The sequence below is a fragment of the Sapajus apella genome, unplaced genomic scaffold, assembly GCF_009761245.1.
Source record: "Sapajus apella isolate SASKATOON/1434 unplaced genomic scaffold, GSC_monkey_1.0 scaffold53, whole genome shotgun sequence".
Taxonomy (NCBI): Eukaryota; Metazoa; Chordata; class Mammalia; order Primates; family Cebidae; genus Sapajus; species Sapajus apella.
Window position 1 is genome coordinate 14,110,342 of NW_022436993.1, and position 21,097 is coordinate 14,131,438.

Below are 21,097 nucleotides of genomic sequence, written 5' to 3' on the forward strand. Positions count from 1 at the left end.
AAGAACCACTTGAACCCAGAAGGCGGAGGTTGCAGTGAGCTGAGATCATGCCACTGCACTCCAGCCTGGGCAACAGAGCAAGACTCCATCTCAAAAAAGAAAAAAAAAAATCCCAACTAGATGTGACCAGCTGCAGTCCAGGATAATCACCCAGTTAGCTCCCGGGTGCAGGTTCCCCCTTCTACAGCACCTCCTACCCATCTTGTTCTTTTTTGTCTCTTTGTTTAGAGACAGGGTCTCACTCTGTCACCCAAGCTGGAGTGCAGTGGCGTGATCATAGCTCACTGTATTTTCAAACTCCCAGGTTCAAGAGATCTTCCTGCCTCAGCCTTTCAGGCAGCTGGGACTACAGGCATGCGCCACCACGCCCAGCTAATTTTTTTACTTTTTTATTTTTAGAGATGAGGTCTCACTATGTTACCTAGGCTAGTCTCAAACTCCTGGCATTAAGCAGTCCTCTTGCCAGGGCCTCCCAAAGTGCTGGCATTACAGGTGCGAGCCACTGCACCTGGCCTGTTCTTGTGGCCGGCTGTCTTCTGCCTCCTGGCGGACAGCTCTAAGCGCTGGACGCGTGTCTGCTGTTCCTATCTCCCCAACAGCACCTCACACATGGAAGGGGCTCCAGAGGCATCTGTTGTTTATTGGCAGATCCGAAGAGCCCTGCCTCCATCTCCTGCTTCCTGCTCTTAGATTTTGAGGCTTGCACTGTCATGCAGAGAGCCCCAGCTGGGAAGGTGATGTGACTGCCTTCTGCACAGGTTTACTAGGGCATCCCAGCTGGGAGCAAGACCACTCTACCCATGTGGAGTTTTATGCAAAAGACAGAACCACAGAGTTAGACTCCCAGTTCAGCCTCCCTATGCCCCTGTGACCTCTGCTATGAAAATGGGGTGACGTTTCTGTGAGGATTCAGTGAAGTGCAGGAGGTAGGAAGCTCCTATTTAGGAGTTCCATAAAAATCAATTTCCTTTCCCTTCTCCTCCTGAGCTCCCTGACTTGATGCGGCCACTGTGGGTGGTATGTCTACAAGCATTCCACGTCCCCTTGGTGGTCCGCTAAATGCACTTTGTCTTTTCCATTTTGGAGCTCTCTGCATTGGGGTGCTGACTCCTAGCAAGGCTAGGAACTGTGTGTGTTGGCGGGGGGCGATTCAGACAGGGTCTTGCTTTGTCACCCAGCCTGGAGTGCAGTGGTGCAGTCACAGCTCACGGTAGCCTCAACATGCCCAGCTAGAGCAATTCTCCCACCTCAGCCTCCGGAGTAGCAGGGACCACAGGCATGCACTACCATGCCTTACTGATTTTTTTAGACTTTTGTAGAGATGAGGTCTGGCTCTGTTGCCCAAGCTGGTCTCAAACACCTGGCTTCAAGCAATCCTCCCATTTCAGCCTCCCAAAAGTGCTAGGATTATAGGTGTAAGCCACCACCCCAGCCTCGATTTAAATAGAAATAGTAACTAGTATTTATGTAACACTTAATATATTCTGACCTCTCTTCCAAGCATTATCTCTCCTAATTCTCCCAACTTTTGAAGAAGTCCTGTTTTCATTCCCATTTTATAGGGGAGGAAACTGAGGCTTTGCGAGGTTACACGACCTTCCCAAGTCCCCATGGCTGGTAAAGAGCAGCGCTGGAACGCACACCCAGCCCTGTTAACTCAAAACCACTGGCTGTGGGCTTCTGCTTTATAGGAGGCTATGATACCAGTTTGTGTTTTCCAAAGAATATTCAGAATACTCTTATGAATCTGAGTATTGCCTGAAACTTGACCAAAAATATATCTATATATTTGTGTATTATGTGTATCTTTCAAAAAACGTATTGAGATCACCACTGTTTTTCCTTAGAGTCCTATGCCAACTCATTACACCTGGACAGCCCTTTCCAGGTAGCACTGTTTTTCTAGTCAATAAAATCTGAAACCTCACTCTTCTACCTACAGTCAAGAGGTTCCATCCCTCTTCCACCTCATTAATCCCAAAGACAGCTCAGATTAAACTCTGTTCAGCATTTGAGTTTACAGATACTTGCTTCGGCATGTTGATAAGATGAAGAGGTAAGTCCTTTAGGCACTGGTTGTTAATGAGACACACCCTTCCAACCCAGGGGAGGCTGTAGCAGTCACTGAAATGAGAGCAGAGTTGGCAGAAGGCTAGAGGTTGGGACGGCAGAGAAAAACCCGGGGGAGGATTGAGCCAGGTATAAGGTTCCTGTTGTCAAAATTGCAAAAATTACTGCTAGCGGCAAGAGGGACTATCTGAGTGAGCTGTTTATTGAGTAACAGCGTCTTCAATTTGAGGAATCTTAGCGATTGGTCAATTGGTCACTTTATAGACGGGGCCATGAGGTTACTAACTCAAGGCCTTACACCATTTAATGGCAGATATGTGATGAAAATCCAGGCGTCTTTCCTATCAGTTACTGCCCTCTCCATGATAGCAGATTTGTATCCTTTAATTTTTTTTTTTTTTTTTTTTTTAGTAGAGAGGTGGTCTCACTATGTTGGCCAGGCTGGTCTCGAACTCCTGTCCTCAAGCAGTCCTCCCACCTCGGCCTCCCACCGTGCTGGGATTACAGGTATGAGCCACTGCGCCCAGCCTATATCCTTTTTTTTTTTATTTATTTTTATTTTTTTATTTTTAAGGGGCTAAACCCAACCTCAAAGAGATTTGCACATGCAATAGCAGATATGTGTTCAAATGACTGGAAGTGGATAAATCAGCATAAGTCTAAGTGTTGATTTGAAATTAGAATTTTGGGTTATGTTTTGTTTTTTTTTTTTTTTGAGACGGAGTTTCGCTCTTGTTGCCCAGGCTGGAGTGCAATGGCGCGATCTCGGCTCACCACAACCTCCACCTCCTGGGTTCAGGCAATTCTCCTGCCTCAGCCTCCTGAGTAGCTGGGATTACAGGCACGCGCCACCATGCCCAGCTAATTTCTTGTATTTTTAGTAGAGACAGGGTTTCACCATGTTGACCAGGATGGTCTCGATCTCTTGACCTCGTGATCCACCCGCCTCGGCCTCCCAAAGTGCTGGGATTACAGGTGTGAGCCACCAGAGCCAGCTTTTAGTTTTCAAGAGTACCATTTCCCTGAGCCCTGAGGTTCTACCCTGCCTCAGTTTCTTCGTGAAGTCATTCTGTCACTTGCGGGCATGAAGGCAGCTGGCAAGAGTGAACCTCTTCCTCCTGATTTCTCCCTGTCTTGCAGCTTCTTTCCTTCTTCCCTTTTAAAACCAACCCGCTGGGTCAGGGGATACCTAGTGGGCCTTTGTCGGGGAGGTGAGAAGGCAGGTCAACATTAGAGGGCAGTTTGGGCTCCTCCTCCTGATGCCCTCTGAGCTGCTTCTGTGGAATGTTCCTAGTTTGCACGTGTCCCTGGGCACTTGGCCACCTCTCCCCTTGGTGGCCACATTTGCCTAGTTGCAGGGAGCAGCCCAGAGGCTCAGGTCACACAAGCTCTGAGATGGAGCAGCCGTGAGAGCTCTGCCCTATCTGGAACCCTTGCCCCAGAACAGTAGATCGCCTTTAAAGACAAAAAAGGCAGTGGGAACCTCTTTTCATTACAATAGGACACCCTGAATACATGCAGCAGGTTCTCGGGGAGCTGCTGTTTTGAGGAATGTGGAGTGGAATAGTGTAACAATAGCCACAGAACCTCCTTGACCCCCACCTCCACCTCCATCCGTAGCTGCCCCAAAGATGCAGCAGCAAACCCGGGAACTCAGGAAGCGTCATCTGTGAACACTGTGTATTTTTAAAAAGTGGAGCTCATAGAAGTATAAAGTAGAACAGAAGGTTCTAGAAGCTGGGAAGGGTAGAGAAAGTAGGGGATAGGGAGAGATTTGTTGAAGGACACAAATTACAGTGAGGTAAGAAGAATGTGTTTGGGTGTCCTATAGCATTGTACGATGATAAGAGATAACAGTAGGGTATTAGACAGCTTCAAATAGCTAGAGGGAGGATATTATTTCCAACCCAAAGAAATGATCAATGTTTGGATGATGGGTATGCTAATTACTTTGATTACTATACATTGTGTGTACCAAAACATCACTATATACCCTATAAATACATACAATTGTTATGTGTCAGTTAAAAAAATTTTTTTTAAAGAAAATCCTGCCTAGTTCTGTATTGCTGCTTTCTAAAGGTAAACTTTGGACCTCAAGTGTTTCACAGAATTGAATAAGGAAGCTCTTTTCTGTGACTGATTCTTCATTAAGCAACAGTGAGGAGGTAGTTGCAATGATTTCTTTCTAATTCTACTAGGGGGTGTGTGTGTGTGTGTGTGTGTGTGTGTGTGCATGTGTGCGCACGCGTGCACACACACTCACGTTCAACCTGCCCTAGTTTGAGGGTTAACCTATTCCAGGCACAATGCTAAGTGCTGGAGATATGTTATCTCATTCAGCCTCTATGAATTAAGGAGGGCAGGTAACTTACCCAAGGCCACACACATCCAGTGAGTGGTTTTGATTATGAAACCCAGATCTGTTTTACCCTCTATCCACCATGCAGTTACCACCACTACAGTGGAAATCTGCATATCCAGGGCAGGCTGGCTCAGAGATTCTGCAGGGATTTCACTTGGTACCCAGGCACCATCTTTGCCCTGAAGTAACTCCAAGGCTAATGGCATGAAACAGAGCCAACCAGCCTTAATGCTGCCAGGTACAGAGAGGGGCTCTTGAGCCGTGGAGTCTGCCAAGACTTTCTTGCCTATTTTCTGTGGGCTTGGAATCTAGGCTAATTATTGTAAATGATAATAATTTGGGTAGCATTAATGAGCCGTGGAACTCAGGGCCAAATCTTGACTAATCCCATAACTAGCAACATGATCATCCGAAAAGTGTGTGCTTTACCTCCCTTGAGTTTCACATTGTTGTGATTTGTGTCATTCCTGAACAGTTAATTCTAAGATTGGACTTAATAAATCATTTCCTATTGAAAGGTTAGGCAAGGGTGAAAGGGAAAACAATGAATTTTTCACTGGAGCTAGAAATCCTTTAATCTTCTTGGACCCAAGTTTCTCTAGGCCTGTTTTTTAAAGCTAGAGTCTGACTTCCTTCCAGTATTGTTTTACATTCTTACTGATTCTTTCAATGATGAAGCAGAGAGTACCTCAGTAAATGCTCCTGAGTCTCCAAATGTGATTGGTGACTGTTATTAAGAGAACCGGATGAAAAGTCCAAATGATTTAGCCATGTAACCTAGGAGGGACGTAAACTGGAGATAATTGAGGACTGGTAAACACAGGGTGATTAGCTTACAGAGGGAGAGAACCTGAACCATTTCAAAAAGGGGAACCTGCAATAATGTCCCGTGATGTGCTGTGTGAATATGATGCTATCTGGATTTAGTAAATGAGAACCATGAGGTCCTGGATTTTTGGTAAGGATAAAGCTTTCATGTGTCCCATTGCATTGGAGACCTGCAACTGAAGTATGTCAGAATCCAGGAAAGAGCTACAAATAGCCAAGGCAGGTGGATCATGAGGTCAGTAGTTCAAGACCAGGCTGACCAACATGGTAAAACCCCGACTCTACTAAAAATACAAAAATTAGCCAGGCTTGGTGGTGGGTGCCTATAATCCCAGCTACTTGGGAGGCTGAGGTAGGAGAATCACTTGAACTCAGGAGGCGGAGATTGCTGTGAGCCAAGACCATGCCATTGCGCTGCAGCTTGGTGGTAAAGTAAGACTCCATCTCAAAGAAAAAAAGGAAAAAGCTACAAACATAAGTCAAAGATTGGAACATAGGTTCTACAGTGGAGCAACTTACAGGTGTTAGATTTTTGTTACCAAGAGGAGATAAAAATTATAGCATCCAAGTATATGACTGAGAACATTGATTAGGTTGTTCATTCAAGCTAATATTTGTTAGCTGCTTTGGAGGCATAAAAATAGTATGTTTCTGTGGTGATAGATGTATTCTCTGTTTCAAGCTCAAATTGAGTAGAGGAGGGAAAGAACAAAATCTATGTCAGAGTCAAAATGTCCTTAGACATTGAGAGTTCTTGATGATTAGGTGTGTAAGAGCCTGTATGTATGGTAATTGATGGAATACAGGTTTTCTGCTCAGAGACTTTAAATAAAAGAGAATAGTACAATTATGGGGACAATTTAAGTGAAGCAGAGATGTTTGATACCACGGCACAGTTCTTTCTAGCCTTATGATTTGCAATGCCTTTTCTACCATTGGAAGAAACAGAACTGTTGATTCTGGGAATTCTGATTAGATTATTCTCAGGTCTGTCAACTGTTTACTAAAATTGTCCAAAACTTCTGTTGTTTCCTATGGAAATACAAATTTTTCTCCCTCCTACCAAAGAAATCCTGCCAAGGTTTTATTGGGGTTACATTGATTCCGTTGTTTAATTCATGAAGAATGAACATCTCTACAACATCAGGCTTCTAATCCTTGATCACGGTATATCTCTCTCTTTATTTAGGTCTTTAATTTTTCTCAGCAGACTGTGATACTCTTCACGGTAGCGATCTCGCTCATCTTTAATTAGATTAATCTCCCTAGGTATTTGAAGTTCTTTGATGCAGGTGTCAGTGGCATGGTGGGAGCCCCTGAAATGCACACCCACTAACACCTGTCCATTTCTGACACTTCTGTTCACCATGGGCATGCAAAGTAAAGTTATAATCAGCTTTTCCGTTTGTAGAGAGTCAGTGTTCCTTTTCTAACCCATCAAGGTAGAAAAGCATAATAGCTTCACTGCAGGAAACTTATTTCAGAATCCAAACACTGGCAGCCCAGAAATTACTCCTTCAGTCTAACCTAAATTCCTCCTGTTGGCATTTCAGCTTATTTTCCTTCTGTTTGAAGATTGCCTTCCACAAAGGTTTCCTATCTGGCACTCTGCTATTGAAATCATCACGTTTTACCCAGGAAAAGCATGTTAAAATATGCATAACTTTTATTAGGAGGGAATTTGCTCATGATACAAAACATGAGGTTAAAAAATACAATAACATTCTAATTTTATTTTTTAAATATATGTGCTTAGGGAGAAATGCCAAAAGAAAATGTGTAACAGTGGTTATTTCTGGGTGATTAGTTAATGGACTATTTTTATATTTGTCTGCATTCTCAAAGCTTTTATGATCGACATGCATTATCTTTGCACTAAGCAAAAATAATAAGCATTTTTAAGTGAACAAAATAACGTTTTAAATATGTATTAGGGCTGGGCACGGTGGCTCATGCCTGGAATCCCAGCACTTTGGGAAGCTGAGGCGGGTGGATCACTTGAAGTCAGGAATTCAAGACCAGCCTGGCCAATGTGGCGAAACCCCGTCTCTACTAAAAATACAAAAATTAGCCGGGTGTAGTGGCGGGTGGCTGTAACTCCAGCTACTCGGGAGGCTGAAGCACGAGAATTGCTTGAATCTGGGAGGCAGAGGTTGCAGTGAGCCGAGATCGTGCCACTGTACTCCAGGCTGGGCAACAGAGTGAGACTGTCTCAAAATAAATAATAAGTAAATAACTAAATACGTATTAAAATTGCTGGCGTGCACTTTTCTTTCCCCCTTTCTTGTATAAAGCCTATTAGAATTTCCTAGTAAAATTAAAACCAGTATGTGACATATCTTAAGATAATCAAGAAAAATAAACTTCTTTTTCAGGAAGACACCAAACTGTCTGTCTTCCTGCCAGTTCTTCTGACTAGCTATAAATTCCATGCAGTGCTGGAATGTGCTTCTCACAGTTAGAGTGCTGAGCACCTGTTTTATTTCACACTCCCTTGATTCCTGGGCTAAATCCCATCTCCGCAGCCTGGGCTCCAGTTAAATTCATTAGTGGTCCAGATGTGTGTCCCCTGTCAGCTGGCCAAGTAACCCCACTGTTTATTGACAGGTTCTCAGGAATCAGATAGCTCACAGTCGGCCAAGAAGGACATGCTGGCTGCCTTGAAGTCCAGGCAGGAAGCTCTGGAGGAAACCCTGCGTCAGAGGCTGGAGGAACTGAAGAAGCTGTGTCTCCGAGAAGCCGTAAGCCTTTCCTAGCTCGTCCTGTTGAAATTGGTGTTGTCTGTGATGTCATTGATCTTTCTGATGTCATTTGATTATTTTGACAGAAGGCAAGGGTGGTGATAGAAGGAGAGCCTATCTGGCTGGTAAACACTCTCCTGCAACACAAATGTTGGAAATGTCCAAACCTCTCTAACGTGCTTTGTCAGAGAAAGAATTAGAGCAGAATCACGTTAGCACAAATCCATTGCAAATCTTAGAAAAGCAATTGGCCTGGCTGGGGAATGCGCTATATGATACTGTTAGTATTAGTGAATTTTTATAAAGAATATGCTTAAAGGGTTGGAAAACATAGGGCTTTTGGTGTCTGCCTTTAGTAATTTGGAAAGCCTTGTTTTGTTTTCAGTAAAAGAAAAGGTCCCTAAACCCATCAAAGAATTAGCTGATGAAGCACTATGAGGACCAGTTAAAGTTGGTGCTGGTGAAATCTCAGATAGGACCCCACGGGAGTCCATGTGACAAGTCCTAATGATGATCTTTCATCCTTGCTTGGTAGTTCATAAAGCATCTCCTCACGTGATGCCTCATTGATGATAATGGCTAGCCGCCGTCTTCTCAAGGCTTTGTGCCCGAGTTTATTGTTGTGGTGGCTTTTGTTCATCTTTAGGGTATTTCAGATTAGTCTTTGGACATCTTAGTGAGATGCACTGGTGGTCAACAAGGAAACCAGGATCTCACTTCATATATAATCACCTTTAGACCCTGTGATCTGGTGTTTCTTTAACTTTTTCATTAAAAAGAAATGAAATCTTAGCCTAATGACATTTTTAAATGTTACGTAGCCTGGGTGCAGTTGCTCACACCTGTAGTACTAGCACTTCGGGAGGCTGAGGCAGGAGGATCACTGGAGGCCAGGAGTTAGAGACTAGCCTGGGTAACATAGTGAGACCCTATCTCTACAAAAAACTTTTTAAAAAGATAGCCCTAAGTGGTGGTGTGTGTCTGTACTCCCAGCTGGTGGGGAGACTGAGGCAGGAGGATTGCTTGAACGTGGAAGGTTGAGGCTGCAGTGAACCATGATCACGCCATTGCACTCCAGCTTGGGTGACAGGGGAAGACCCTGTCTCACCAAAAAAAAAAAAAAAAAAAAAATGCAAGTAATGCTTTCTCAAGCCTGTGTATGTGCTAGTCTCACAGAAGTTGCTGCAGGCTGCTGTCTACATTTGTTTAAATACCCATTTCCACCTTCTTCTGTTTATTGCATGACTCTGTTAGAAGTGTTTGAAGACTTCATGTTTTAATGCAGTATACGTGACTGTGTGTGTGTGCGCACACGTGTGCATTGTATACCTGGGCACAATGGGGTGGGAGCTCTCTAGGGAGAGAGCGACTGTGCACCACCTAACATTACAAAGAGCTCTGCTGGTAAACAGTTCAGAATGCGAAGTCAAAGAGGTTCCCAAACTAAGTCAAAGAGACGTATGCCCCTCCCCCAAATACTGAAGCCCTGCAGCAGGAAGAATGAAACAAGGGGCCGGGGAGTGAGATCACATTACATTTCAACTTGGCTTAATTACAGTCTGGCTTGATTTAAACCCAGGCCTGCTTGGAGCAAACCACATTAGCACAAAACCATTGCAAATCTTAGGAAAGCAATTGGCCTGGCTGGGGAATGTGCTATGTGATACTGTTAATATTAGCAACATTTTTATAAAGAATAGGCTTGAAGGACGGGAAAAGATACAGATTTTGGTGCCTGCCTTTAATAATTTGTGCAGCCTTGTTTTGTTTTTAATGAAAAGTCCCTAAACCCAGTAGGCAATCGACATTTGAAAAACGCAAGGCGCATGTCAGGGCAAGATGAGCATGCGTTATCAGAAAAATCTCAGCGTCTCTCTGAAAGACAAAAGCAAAAGAAGGAAAACAAAGCTGCCACTTCTTATAATGTTAACTAACACCAGACAACGTAACTTGAGTGGAGGCAATAACCCACCAAGGAGTCCGTTGCAGGCAGATTTCTCCTCCGTTCATCCCCTATTGTCTCTCTCACCTTAGCCTCTTGACTCCCATGTCCTCAAGGGCTGGGGAAAGTCTTCTTGCTAAATCTGTGCTGTTTTGTATCTCTGCCCTCAGCTCAGAGTATCAAGAAGTGCTGTTTGATCCCTGGGAAGGGGGGCAACTAGGATGAGAGAGAGGGAGAACATTTGGCAGGATACAGGGAGGCACCACGCCGAGGTCCCACTGCAGAGCGTTAAATTACGTCTTCACCATGCAGCTCCAGTTACACATGAAATCAGATTAAATATCTGGAGAATCAAGACTTCGACTCAAATACCTTCAAGTGCATGGTGAAAAAAATCAGTGGCCTCATTGAAACTAGATTTTAAAACCAAAAGCAGTTTAGAGTTCTAAATCTATGGCAGTTTTAACAACTTTTCCCTCCTTTTTGGAAGTTTCTAGGTTAAAGAAAAAATAAAATCCTGACAATATAAAACCCCCAATAGTTGTGTTATTTATAGATGCACTTTTAGGGAAGCAGATTTAAAAAAAAAAAGTTGCGGAATAAACACTTAACTACCTTGGAGACATTTGAACCACATTTTTTTTTTAAAGAAAAAAAACAGGGAAGTAAATTGCAGGGAGTTTGATACTCAGATAGTTGGCTATTGTGCTCTGAAATGCTTACATTGAGGAATATAAAGTCCATGGGGTCATTGCCCAGCGATCTGAACACAGCAGGGCAGAAGCAGGCGAGTGAGGGTTTAAGTGTGCTGATGCTCATGTCACATGCACACACACGCACACATGCACGCACACGCACACACATGCACACATGTACACACGCATGCACTCGGCACACAGTAGGTAGAGAAGAAGGGCCAGAATCACACTCTCACGGTTTGGATTTTCCCACCTGCTGGGCACTCAGGGCTGGGCTGCCCTGCATGAAAGCTTTCTGTGTGACTGACGGATGTGCCTGAAAAGAGCCTTCTCAACTTCCTGGTCAGAGCAGCTCCTGAGTCTTTGTGTAGCATCCTCGCTGATTTGGGCTAGAAAGTCAGAGCTGGTCTTTGCCTGGCAGTGCCCACTTTGCCATTGGAGACACACACAGTGGGTCCCCCAGCTTTTTCTGGTCCCTGGAAGTGACTTCTTGCAGTTGATGACTGGCTTCCGCAGTGCAGGGCAGCCGCTGACTCTGATTTGATCATTGTTCAGCCCTGATACAACTCAATCACAGACAGCCTGATTCTAGTCCTCAGTCACCCCCTTCCACCAGGATCACTGTGACCATGGAAGCCTGTCAACTAAATTCACTGTCTTTGTACCTACAGTAATTAGATTTCTAAGGCCCTAAATACATACACAACAGATGTTGTTTAGTAGCCTTGTCATTAACATGGATTATATGTTTTATGTTCAGTTTCTACTAAACTGTTTTGTTTAATAGACAGAGTCTCGCTCTGTTGCCCAGGCTGGAGTACAGTGGCACGATCTCGGCTCACTGCAAGCTCTGTCTTCCGGGTTCAAGCAATTCTCCTGCCTCAGCCTCTCAAGTAGCTGGGATTACAGGCGCCCACCACCATGCCCAGCTAATTTTTGTATTTTTAGTAGAGATGGAGTTTCATCATTTGGCCAGGCTGGCCTCGAACTCCTGACCTCAAGAGATCCGTCCACCTCAGCCTCCCAAAGTACTGAGATAACAGACATGAGCCACTGTGCCTGGCCATTCTACTAAAACTTTTAAATTAAGCAGTTTAATGTCTTTTAAGCACAGCCTTTTCCTGTAGCATCTGGCCAGAGTAGATTACTACCCTTACTCAGTTTCTAAATTATGTATAAATGCGCTTTTCTGGGATTTGCCATATAGATACCACTCCTCTTGCGAAAATTCATTTGAAGAAAACTTTAAACTTAGATATTTGAGTGGGACTATTTGATGCAGTTTCAAGAGCATGGGATTTGAAGTTAGGAAGACCCGAGAACTCATGTTGACATTTGCTCCTAACTGGCTGGGTGACCTTGCCTGGTACAGAGGGGGCAGGCAGGAAATACTTGTTCAGTTAACGAATGAATGAAATTCAAGTGTTATCATGAAAGCCAAAATGGTAATTGTGTTGACTTAACAGAAATGTACTTTGGAAAAAACTTTGAAAGTGCATCTATTCTATGTAAGAGACATTGTTAGAGAAATGGAAGTTCATTTCTGGAACTCTTATTGAGGTGTAGTGCTTAAAGTGAATGTTTCAGCATAGGGGTTGAATCTGTGCATCAAAGCGCATGCGCACATTTGTGTGTGTGCGTGTCTGTGTGCATGTGTGTATGTGTGTTCGTTCTAGGAAGCAGACACGCCCCACTGTGATTTATGCTCACTCTGAATGTCATTTCACATATGCAGGAGCTCACCGGCAAGCTGCCAGTTGAATATCCCCTGGATCCAGGGGAGGAACCACCCATTGTCCGGAGAAGAATAGGAACAGCATTCAAGCTGGATGAACAGAAAATCCTGCCCAAAGGAGAGGTGCGTCCTTCCTTTCTGTTGTTGGATTCGCTCACGTTATCCTACTTTTTCCCATTTGTTAGGCCTTCCAGGTTTTTTGTAACAATTTTTTCCTTTCTGCCCAATGCCAATATTTTTGCTGAGAACTCTTGAGTGAGCTGGCTAGTGGGTATGTGGCTCCCCTTGGGAGGATTCGTTTGCTTGCATTTGCAGGCATTCGGGTGTCTGTTGAAGTTGCTTGTCTGACACTGTGCGCCTAGCACAAGCAGCCATGTTGAGCTTGGGAGAACATTTCAGTAGCATTCCTGTGAATGTTTCTGGCGTCGGCATTGAATCTGTGCATCAAAGTGCATGCATGCATTTGTGTGTGCATATGTGCGTGTGTGCGTGTGTGTTCTAAGAAACAGACATGCCCCACTCTGATTTATGCTCACTCCAAATGCCATTTCACATAGGCATTTGTCCACATTTGGCTTTGTAATGGCCTCCCAGCCCTCAGTTACTCAGAGCCAAGCTTTATGTCTGATCTGTGGAAGCCAAGCCGCCAAGAGAAGGAAACTGAGGCCATAGCATCAGGTGCAAGGGTACACTGGCTGGGGAGAGACCGGTCAGGTGCACCGTCCCGTGGTGGTAGCTTCACCTAGCTACTCAAATCCCCAGGAGAACGTGTGCAGGATGCTTGGGCGCTCCTGGCCTCGCTTGTCTGTGTTTGGAGAAGCCACTTTCTTCCTTCGGATTGAGCACTGATGAAGCTGGGGCTGGAGAGTTCAGATGTGGGGGGAAAAAAAAACAGTGAAGACTTGAATCTCTGGCTAGTTAATGAGAATCCAGCCTCAGGCCAAATGAAAGTAGAGGCCCTGGGGCTTGCCCAGGAAATGCTTTCCCACATTTATTCTGAACCAAGTTACTAATTAACATGTTCTTGAACAGAGGCCTTAAAAGGTCCGGACTTAGAGCCTGGGGGAAAAGGAATACTGTATATTTTGTCTTTTAGGAAATCGATTGGGAAAAACCAACCCCTGGGGTAGGTAGGATTTGGGTAAGGGTGAATTCAGAGAGGGACCGAAGAGCTTGCAGCTCATCTGAGTGTTAGATGAATCTCCTAAGATCTGCAGTGGAAGTTCTCTGGGACACAGGTACATACACCAATGTGTTTCAATCAAAACTAAAGCTCATGTGACTTACGCCTTTTGCTGCAAAATCCCAGCATTTTGGAAGGCCAAGGCGGGCAGATCACTTGAGGTCAGGAGTTCGCAAGCAGCCTGGCCAACATGGTGAAACCCATCTCTACCAAAAAATACAAACATTAGCCAGGCATGGTGGTGCGTGCCTGTAATCACAGATACTAAGGAGGCTGAGTCGAGAATCGCTTGAACCCGGGAGTTGGAGGTGGCAGTGAGCTGAGATCTTGTCATTATACTCCAGCCTGGGCAACAGACTGAGACCCTGTCTCCAAAAAAAAAAAAACCCTAAAGCTCAATTAGACAGTTCCTGGTCTATAAAATGGAGCTCATGGCCCTTACTTCTTTGGATGTCCCTAGGATTGAATGAGCCGGTACTTGTAACTCGTGATGCTCAGCAAACAATTGCTTGAGGGGAAAGGGAGATGGAATCTCAAAGGAAGGGAGATACACTCAAGGCAGGGACTGCAGGGGACGGAGGATGCGACTGAGGTCAGGTATTTCCAAATCCTGCCGGTCATTAGAGACTCCCTCAAGAGGAACTTCAGCTCCTCCTGTTGCTGGGCGGATACCTGGCCCTTAAGCTTTAAAGAGGGACCCCACTTTTAGGGAGTTCCCCCCAACACTGTTCCTCCTTGGTCTTCCCAGAGTCCCACCGCCCCTTTCACACACCTCAGTACCTTGTGACCTTAGCTCCGTGAGAACGCCTGAGGCATGTACTTCCTTACTGTCACCACACAGGATCTTTCCTAAGTTTGTACGAGGAAGCAGCCCGGGAGCAGCTGGCGTTCTGCAGAGTACCCCGAGAAGCATGACATCCTCACCTGCGGATTGCACCACTGCACTCCAGCCTGGGCGGTGGACTGAGACCCTGTCTCAAAAAAAGCAAAAGAAAAAGAAAAATCTAAACTAAAGCTCCGTTAGGCAGTTCCTGGTCTGTAAAATGGAGCTTTTACTTCTTTGGGCGTCCCTAGAACTGACACCCAAAGGAGGAAAGCAGAGCTGCGCACTGCACTGCGGCTCCTGGAAATGCGCTTGCTTCCCGTTCGTACACTAGGCAGCCGTTTGCACGGACAGGGCATGCAGCCTTGGACTTGTCTTAGTTTAAATAGTGAGAATTTGTCCTGGGCCCCCCACAAAACTCTGAATCAGAGTCTGGCGCCAGGGCTATTGTGACAGCTCAGGAACAGCTGCCCCGGGGAGCCCATGCTCACAGAACAGTCTTTGTCCCTTGGTGACTTGCCTATTTCAAGACCGCAGGCAGGAGTCCATGTCGATGTTCTTTTCCCTCTGAGAGAACAAATGCAGCCAGCACTGGCAGGATTTGGCAGGAGTTTATTATCTCCAAAATAGTTCCCTTGAACCTTCACCATTTTCTCTCACTCCTGGTTCCCGCTCCCTTTAGACTTAAAGTGCTCAAAAGTCAATGAGATCAGGCTAAGAACTTCTCCCTGATGGCGGCCCCCAGCTTGGTGCATTATGCACAGAGGCAAGGATGTTTTACTGAGCCACTAAATAGGAAGATCTGTTGATTCCAGCCAACAGTTGATCTCCTCCTATTGGACTAGATCAGTTCCCATCCAATTGCAGCATGTCTGTGAATTTCCTGGGGCAAGTTGTGTGCTCTCTTCCTGGCCTTGAGAGGCTGCTGATGCATTTGTCCTGGGTTTACTGGCTGTGGAGTTAGCCAGACATCCTACATCTCCTGCAGGCTCCCAAGTATGCCCACCCTGCAGGACCTGTCAGTAAGACAGCTCACTGCTCAAAATCTCAAACAAGAAGATGCTAGGTCTGATCCAGAGGGGTTTTACTAGGGAAGGGAGGAAATAGAAAAATGAACAATCTGACAATTTGGGGGGATTCTGCATTCACCCCCAAATCCTCACACACGTACGAGCTGCCTTTCCCATCCCTCAGCAGCTGGTGAACACGCATCTGCAGAGGAGAGGCTTGATCAGCAGAGAGGACAGCAGCAAACAGGCTATCTAGGTGTCATCCGTTAGGTCCATCAGGCATTTCTGACAGCCACAGCTTCATTCTTCCAGGTCCCCAAACTCTGTTTAAGGAGAATCTCATCCATCTGCACTTCTTGGCCAAAGGAAGGGATGGAGGTGGGAGGGAGCTACACTACAAAAAGAGGAAGAACATCCAATGAGCTGGAGGTATGGGGGTGGACTGCCTCCACCTCCACCCACTGTCCATCCCTGCCCCTTGAAGTGCCCAGGCGTAGCCCAGCAGGCATCCATGAACAGGCAGATGTGGGACAGACAGCCAGAGCTTGCAGAAGAGCTCCCGAGACTGGGTGCAGTGGCTCACACCTGTAATCCCAGCACTTTGGGAGGCCAAGGCGGGTGGATCACCTAAGGTCAGGAGTTCAAGAGCAGCCTGGCCAACATGGTGAAACCCCGTCTGTACTAGAAATGTAAAAGTTAGCCAGATGTGGTGGTGTGCACCTGTAATCCCACCTACCCATCTACTTGGGAGGCTGAGGCAGGAGAATTGCTTGAACCTGGGAGGCAGAGGTTCCAGTGAGCTGAGATTGCAGCACTGTACTCCAGCCTGGGCAACAGAGTGAGATCCGTCTCAAAACAAAACAAAACAAAACAAAACAAAAACGAGCTTCTGAAAGACACACGGATGAGTGGGGATACGCGTCTTTCCCCACATCCCCACAATATGTGAAACTACAGGGAAAGACACACTATGTGGGTCAGAGCCCCGAGGGTTAGATGCATGTGAGGGGCACACAATGTCTGAGTCAGAGGCCCATGCGTTAGGTGCATGTGTGTTAGCTCCTTGGTAGCAAGCCCACAGAGAAGAATGGCATAAAGAAACTGTAAGAATCATGCTGCATCCTACATCCAAAACAGAAAGGAAGTGGCAATTTCGAAGCCTCTGTGGGCTCTGAGTTTCCACAGAGGCTTTGGTTTGTCTTGATGGACTTTTCTGGAGATATTGAAACAAAGCCAGGCGGTCCCTAAACCTGCAGCATGGGAACTCTGTTCTCAGTGATGCTGACGGCGTTCAGACCATCACTTGTCTCCGAAAAGTAACAGGAGCAAGGGTTGTGGCAGTGGGTGCACCTGGGGACTCCAGTGGGTGAAGATTTTAGGATTGGGGCCATTCTTAAGAGTGTCTCCCAAGGAAGTGGGCTTGCCTTGGGGCTGGGGTTAGAAGAGGGGTTAGATGAATGTCTCCTTGCTTAGCATCCCCAATGATGCAAACTGGTGCTTTCCCTCCCACAGGAAGCTGAGCTGGAACGCCTGGAGCGAGAGTTTGCCATTCAGTCCCAGATCACAGAGGCTGCCCGCCGCCTAGCCAGTGATCCCAACGTCAGCAAAAAACTGAAAAAACAAAGAAAAACCTCGTATCTGAATGCACTGAAGAAACTGCAGGAGATTGAAAATGCAATCAACGAGAATCGCATCAAGTCTGGGAAGAAACCTACCCAGAGGGCTTCACTGATTATAGACGGTCAGTGCCAACCCGGCTGCCCCCACCCCACTCCCATGCCCAGGCCTCGGGAATCAGACACCAGGTTCCGCGGGTGGTCCCTGCATGACCTGAGCAGCTACCTAACTATGGTGCCTTCATTTGCCCATTCGTAAAATGAAGCGAATAAGGCCTGATCCCATCCCACATGAGAGAAGCCATGTGGACCCAGACACAGGTGAAGGGATTGTGTGAGTCAGGCTGTTGGTATCCGTATTGTCTTCCTCCCTGGGAGAACCTGCAGCCAGGAGCTAGCATTCTTCTCAGCCCTCACTGTGAACGGAGTTGAGTTGACTGGGCTGGCCCAGGCTCCGACACTCTCAGGGACCTGACCGCCCCTACTCAAGTCTGGAAAGACAGTGGGGCTGGGGTACACAGCAACAGTGACCCCTCTCTTTGAGCAGCCCCTGCCAACCTGATCGCCCATATGCCTCCAGGGGCCTCCTATCCCAAGAGCTGAGGCTCAGGGACACTGGCCTCTCCGATTGTCTGGAACCCTGACTGAGGCTTGGGGAGATTCGCCCCTCCGATGGTCTGAAACCTGAGCTAAGGCTCAGGGACACTGGCCCCTCCAATGGTCTGGAACCCTGACTGAGGCTTGGGGAGACTGGCCTCTCCGATTGTCTGGAACCCTGAGCTGAGGCTTGGGGAGACTGGCCCCTCCGATGGTCTGGAACCCTGACTGAGGCTCGGGGACACTGGCCCCTTCGATGGTCTGGAACCCTGACTGAGGCTCAGGGACACTGGCCCCTCCGATGGTCTGGAACCCTGACTGAGGCTCGGGGACACTGGCCCCTCCAATGGTCTGGAACCCTGACTGAGGCTTGGGGAGACTGGCCCCTCCGATGGTCTGGAACCCTGAGCTCCAGTCAGGGGTTAGGAATTTGGGTGATTACCTTTGGTTAACTCTAGAAGCAAATCTCACAAAGTCTACCCACAAAGCATCAGGTCCCCTAAAATGTTAGAATCCTTCTAAGTCAGTGACTTCCTGAAACTATACAGTAAGCATTCTTTCCTCCATGTGTACGCATGTTTAACGTACTTTTGCTCTAAAAAGACAAAAAGTAGAACAGTGTTTCCATGGGATTAGGGGACAGGGGAATGCGGAGTTGCTGCATGATGGATACAGAGTTTCAGTCTGGAAAAATGAAAATATTATTCAAGCAGTTGATGGATGATGGTGATGGTTGTACAACAGTATGAATGTGCTTCAAGCCACTGAACTGTACAGGTACAAATAGTGAAGCTGGGATGTTGGCATGCGCCTGTAGTCCCAGCTACTCAGGAGGCTGAGGCGGAAGGATCACTTGAGCCAGAGGTTTGAGACTGTAGCACACTATGATTCTGCCTGTGAGTAACCATTGCATTCCAGCTCAGGCAGTGTAGCAAGAGTGCATCTCTGAAAAAAAAAAAAAATGTTAACATCGTAAATGTAATGTTAATATATTTCACTACAATTGCAGAGATAGATAAATATAGATAGATACAGATTTGCAACCTAAACTCAGTATCCTAGGGTAGCAGTGATGTGCTGGAGATTCCACCATGCCAAAGTCAGAGCTATTCTCATAGTCCATCATGCAATATAAATAAAGTGAATTCTTAGTTAAAAAGAGAGAAATTTTTTTTAATCTTTTGGCACTAGGAAATTTGGAATAACCGACTTTCCCCATCTTACCCTGTTGTCCTTGGCCAAGACCACACAACTTTCCCCCCACCTCCTAGTGGAGCTCCCTCAGCCGGGTGGAATGCAGTGGCACGATCTCAGCTCACTGCAACCTCTGCCCGCTGGGTTCAAGCAATTATCTTGCCTCAGCCTCCCAAGTAGCTGGGACTATAGGCACGTGCCACCATGCCCGGCTGATTTTTTGTATTATTAGTAGAGACGGGGTTTCACTTTGTTAGCCAGGATGGTCTCGATCTCCTGACCTCATGATCTGCCCGCCGTGGCCTCCCAAAGTGCTGGAGTTACAGGCATGAGCCACCACGTTCAGCCCTAGCTCTCTCTTTCTGACACCCCATTTGAGACCTTCTGCCCCCCTCCAACGCAACTGGGGGTTTCCAACAGAAACATTTTCTTATAGAAACATCCAAGGGCCTACCTGAGCTAGAGGAGTAATTAAGGTTCTTGCTCATTCCTTAGCATATTATTTTAAGAGAGAAAACACTAAAGTTGGAATCTGAAGACTTGAGACCTTGGTTCACGTTGCCAGGGAGCAAAACCGCCTTCCCTTACTACCCCTCAGTTTCCCCAGCAGTGAAGCAGGCAGGATTATTTTACTGTCTCCCTCTTGGGCGTGTTCTCTTGGTTCACTGAATGACATCTATAAAAATAAGCTTTGGAGAGATGGAGCCTGTATTTAGCATGCTTGTTTTCTCTGCTAACGACTGACAAAGTTTATTGAGAAGCCATTTATTGCCATAGGAGCAAAGCAAAGTCCCTACCCTAGTTTCGCATTTGTAGACTAAAAGCAGTTCGCTTCCTTTGGTTTTGCTGGTACATGCCCTGGGTTTATGCAGGGACAATGATGTGGTTTAATCAGGCTGGGGCATTGTAGCATTCTGTGAAACCAGGGCACAACACACAAAGGCTAGGGCACATGGCAGCGTCGGGGTGCGGAGGGTGAGCTAATGACCCGCCACAGGGACTTTCGAAAGAAACACCCAACAGCATTTTTATTATATCTCGTAGGTTCTTTCTGGTTAAAAAGAGAAAGGTCTGGGTGGTGGTAGACATGCTGTTTTTATAGACAGGGCTTGGTTGGAGGAATGTGCTGAACTCAGACGCTGTTGCTTTTTGTCTTCTCAGATGGAAACATTGCCAGTGAAGACAGCTCCCTCTCAGATGCCCTTGTTCTTGAGGATGGTAGGTTGATGCATTTCCTCCCCACAAACTTGGAACCCCCAAGTGCCTTGGAAGGGGGCACAAGGTCTCAAATGGGGCATCAGAAAGAGAAAGCCTGGCTGAGGGAGCTCCACTAGGAGGTGGAGGGAGGTGCTAAGTAAACGGAGATGAATTTAGATAGTCTGGGGATTGCCCTGTGTAAAGACACTAGCCAGGCCAAAAGGCAGCTGGGCTCCCAGCAAGCTCTCTCAGTTCCCAGTATCCACCTGTTTGGTTGGGAGTGGGTAGGTGCTGCATTAACCCATGTGTATTGGAATGTTAGAATTTCCTGTGGCCCAGATGTAAGTTCATCAGTGAGTGATGCTTTACTTTTTTAGAAGCCAAAACTTTTTTTTTTTTGAGACAGGGTTTCACACTGTCACCCAGGCTGGCGTGCAGTGGCGTGATCTTGGCTCACTGCAACCTCTGCCTCCTGGGCTCAGGTGATTCTTCCACCTCAGCCTCCTGAGTAGCTGGGAATACAGCATGCCACCACACCCTGCTAATTTTTGTATTTTTTTGTAGAATCGGGGTTTTGCCATGTTTGCTGATGGGCTCAAGTGACCCACCCAGCTCGACCTCCCAAAGTGCTGGGGGGGATTACAGGCATGAGCCACCACACTCGGCCCAAAACCACATTTTTAGACAGAGAATCTCAATACTAGGCGTAGCTTCCTTTTAAGTATTCATGGTATCTGGAGGAAAAGGGTAGAAATTGATTTAGATCACAAATCAAAGACTGAAACCCACTAGGAGGGTCTAAGGATCATGGGAAGAAATGGAATAAACCCTCTGTCGCTTCCCAGGACAAGAGTGAAAGTAAGAGGGGAGACATCCTGGCAGACGCACAGTCAGGCTGGAAAACTGTCTTCTTACTTCCCATTGAACTCTTAAATCTGGAAGTTAGCAGGATATTTTCTTGGGAAATTCTTAGAAAAACAGAACCGATCCCTCCCCGAAACCCCACCACCACCCTATGTAGGGGAAGTAAGAATTCCAAACCCAGAACCATCTGAGAATACTCCTGTGGCTGTTGAACCATCACACTGGGAGGCAAGT

General features: G+C 46.4%; 1 protein-coding gene across 16 annotated transcripts in view; it reads left to right on the forward strand.

Annotated features, from left to right (window-relative positions):
- The window catches only part of FRMD4A (FERM domain containing 4A), a 672,294-nt gene that overhangs the window by 632,859 nt on the left and 18,338 nt on the right, over nt 1–21,097 (forward strand). For 15 of the 16 annotated variants that reach the window (XM_032244155.1, XM_032244153.1, XM_032244154.1 and 12 more), the window contains 4 exons: nt 7,871–8,004; nt 12,380–12,502; nt 16,908–17,136; nt 19,964–20,020. In XM_032244155.1, coding sequence (XP_032100046.1) covers nt 7,871–8,004; nt 12,380–12,502; nt 16,908–17,136; nt 19,964–20,020 — 543 coding nt within the window. The remainder of the gene's footprint in view (nt 1–7,870; nt 8,005–12,379; nt 12,503–16,907; nt 17,137–19,963; nt 20,021–21,097) is intronic. The other variant, XM_032244149.1, reaches the window with a different exon arrangement.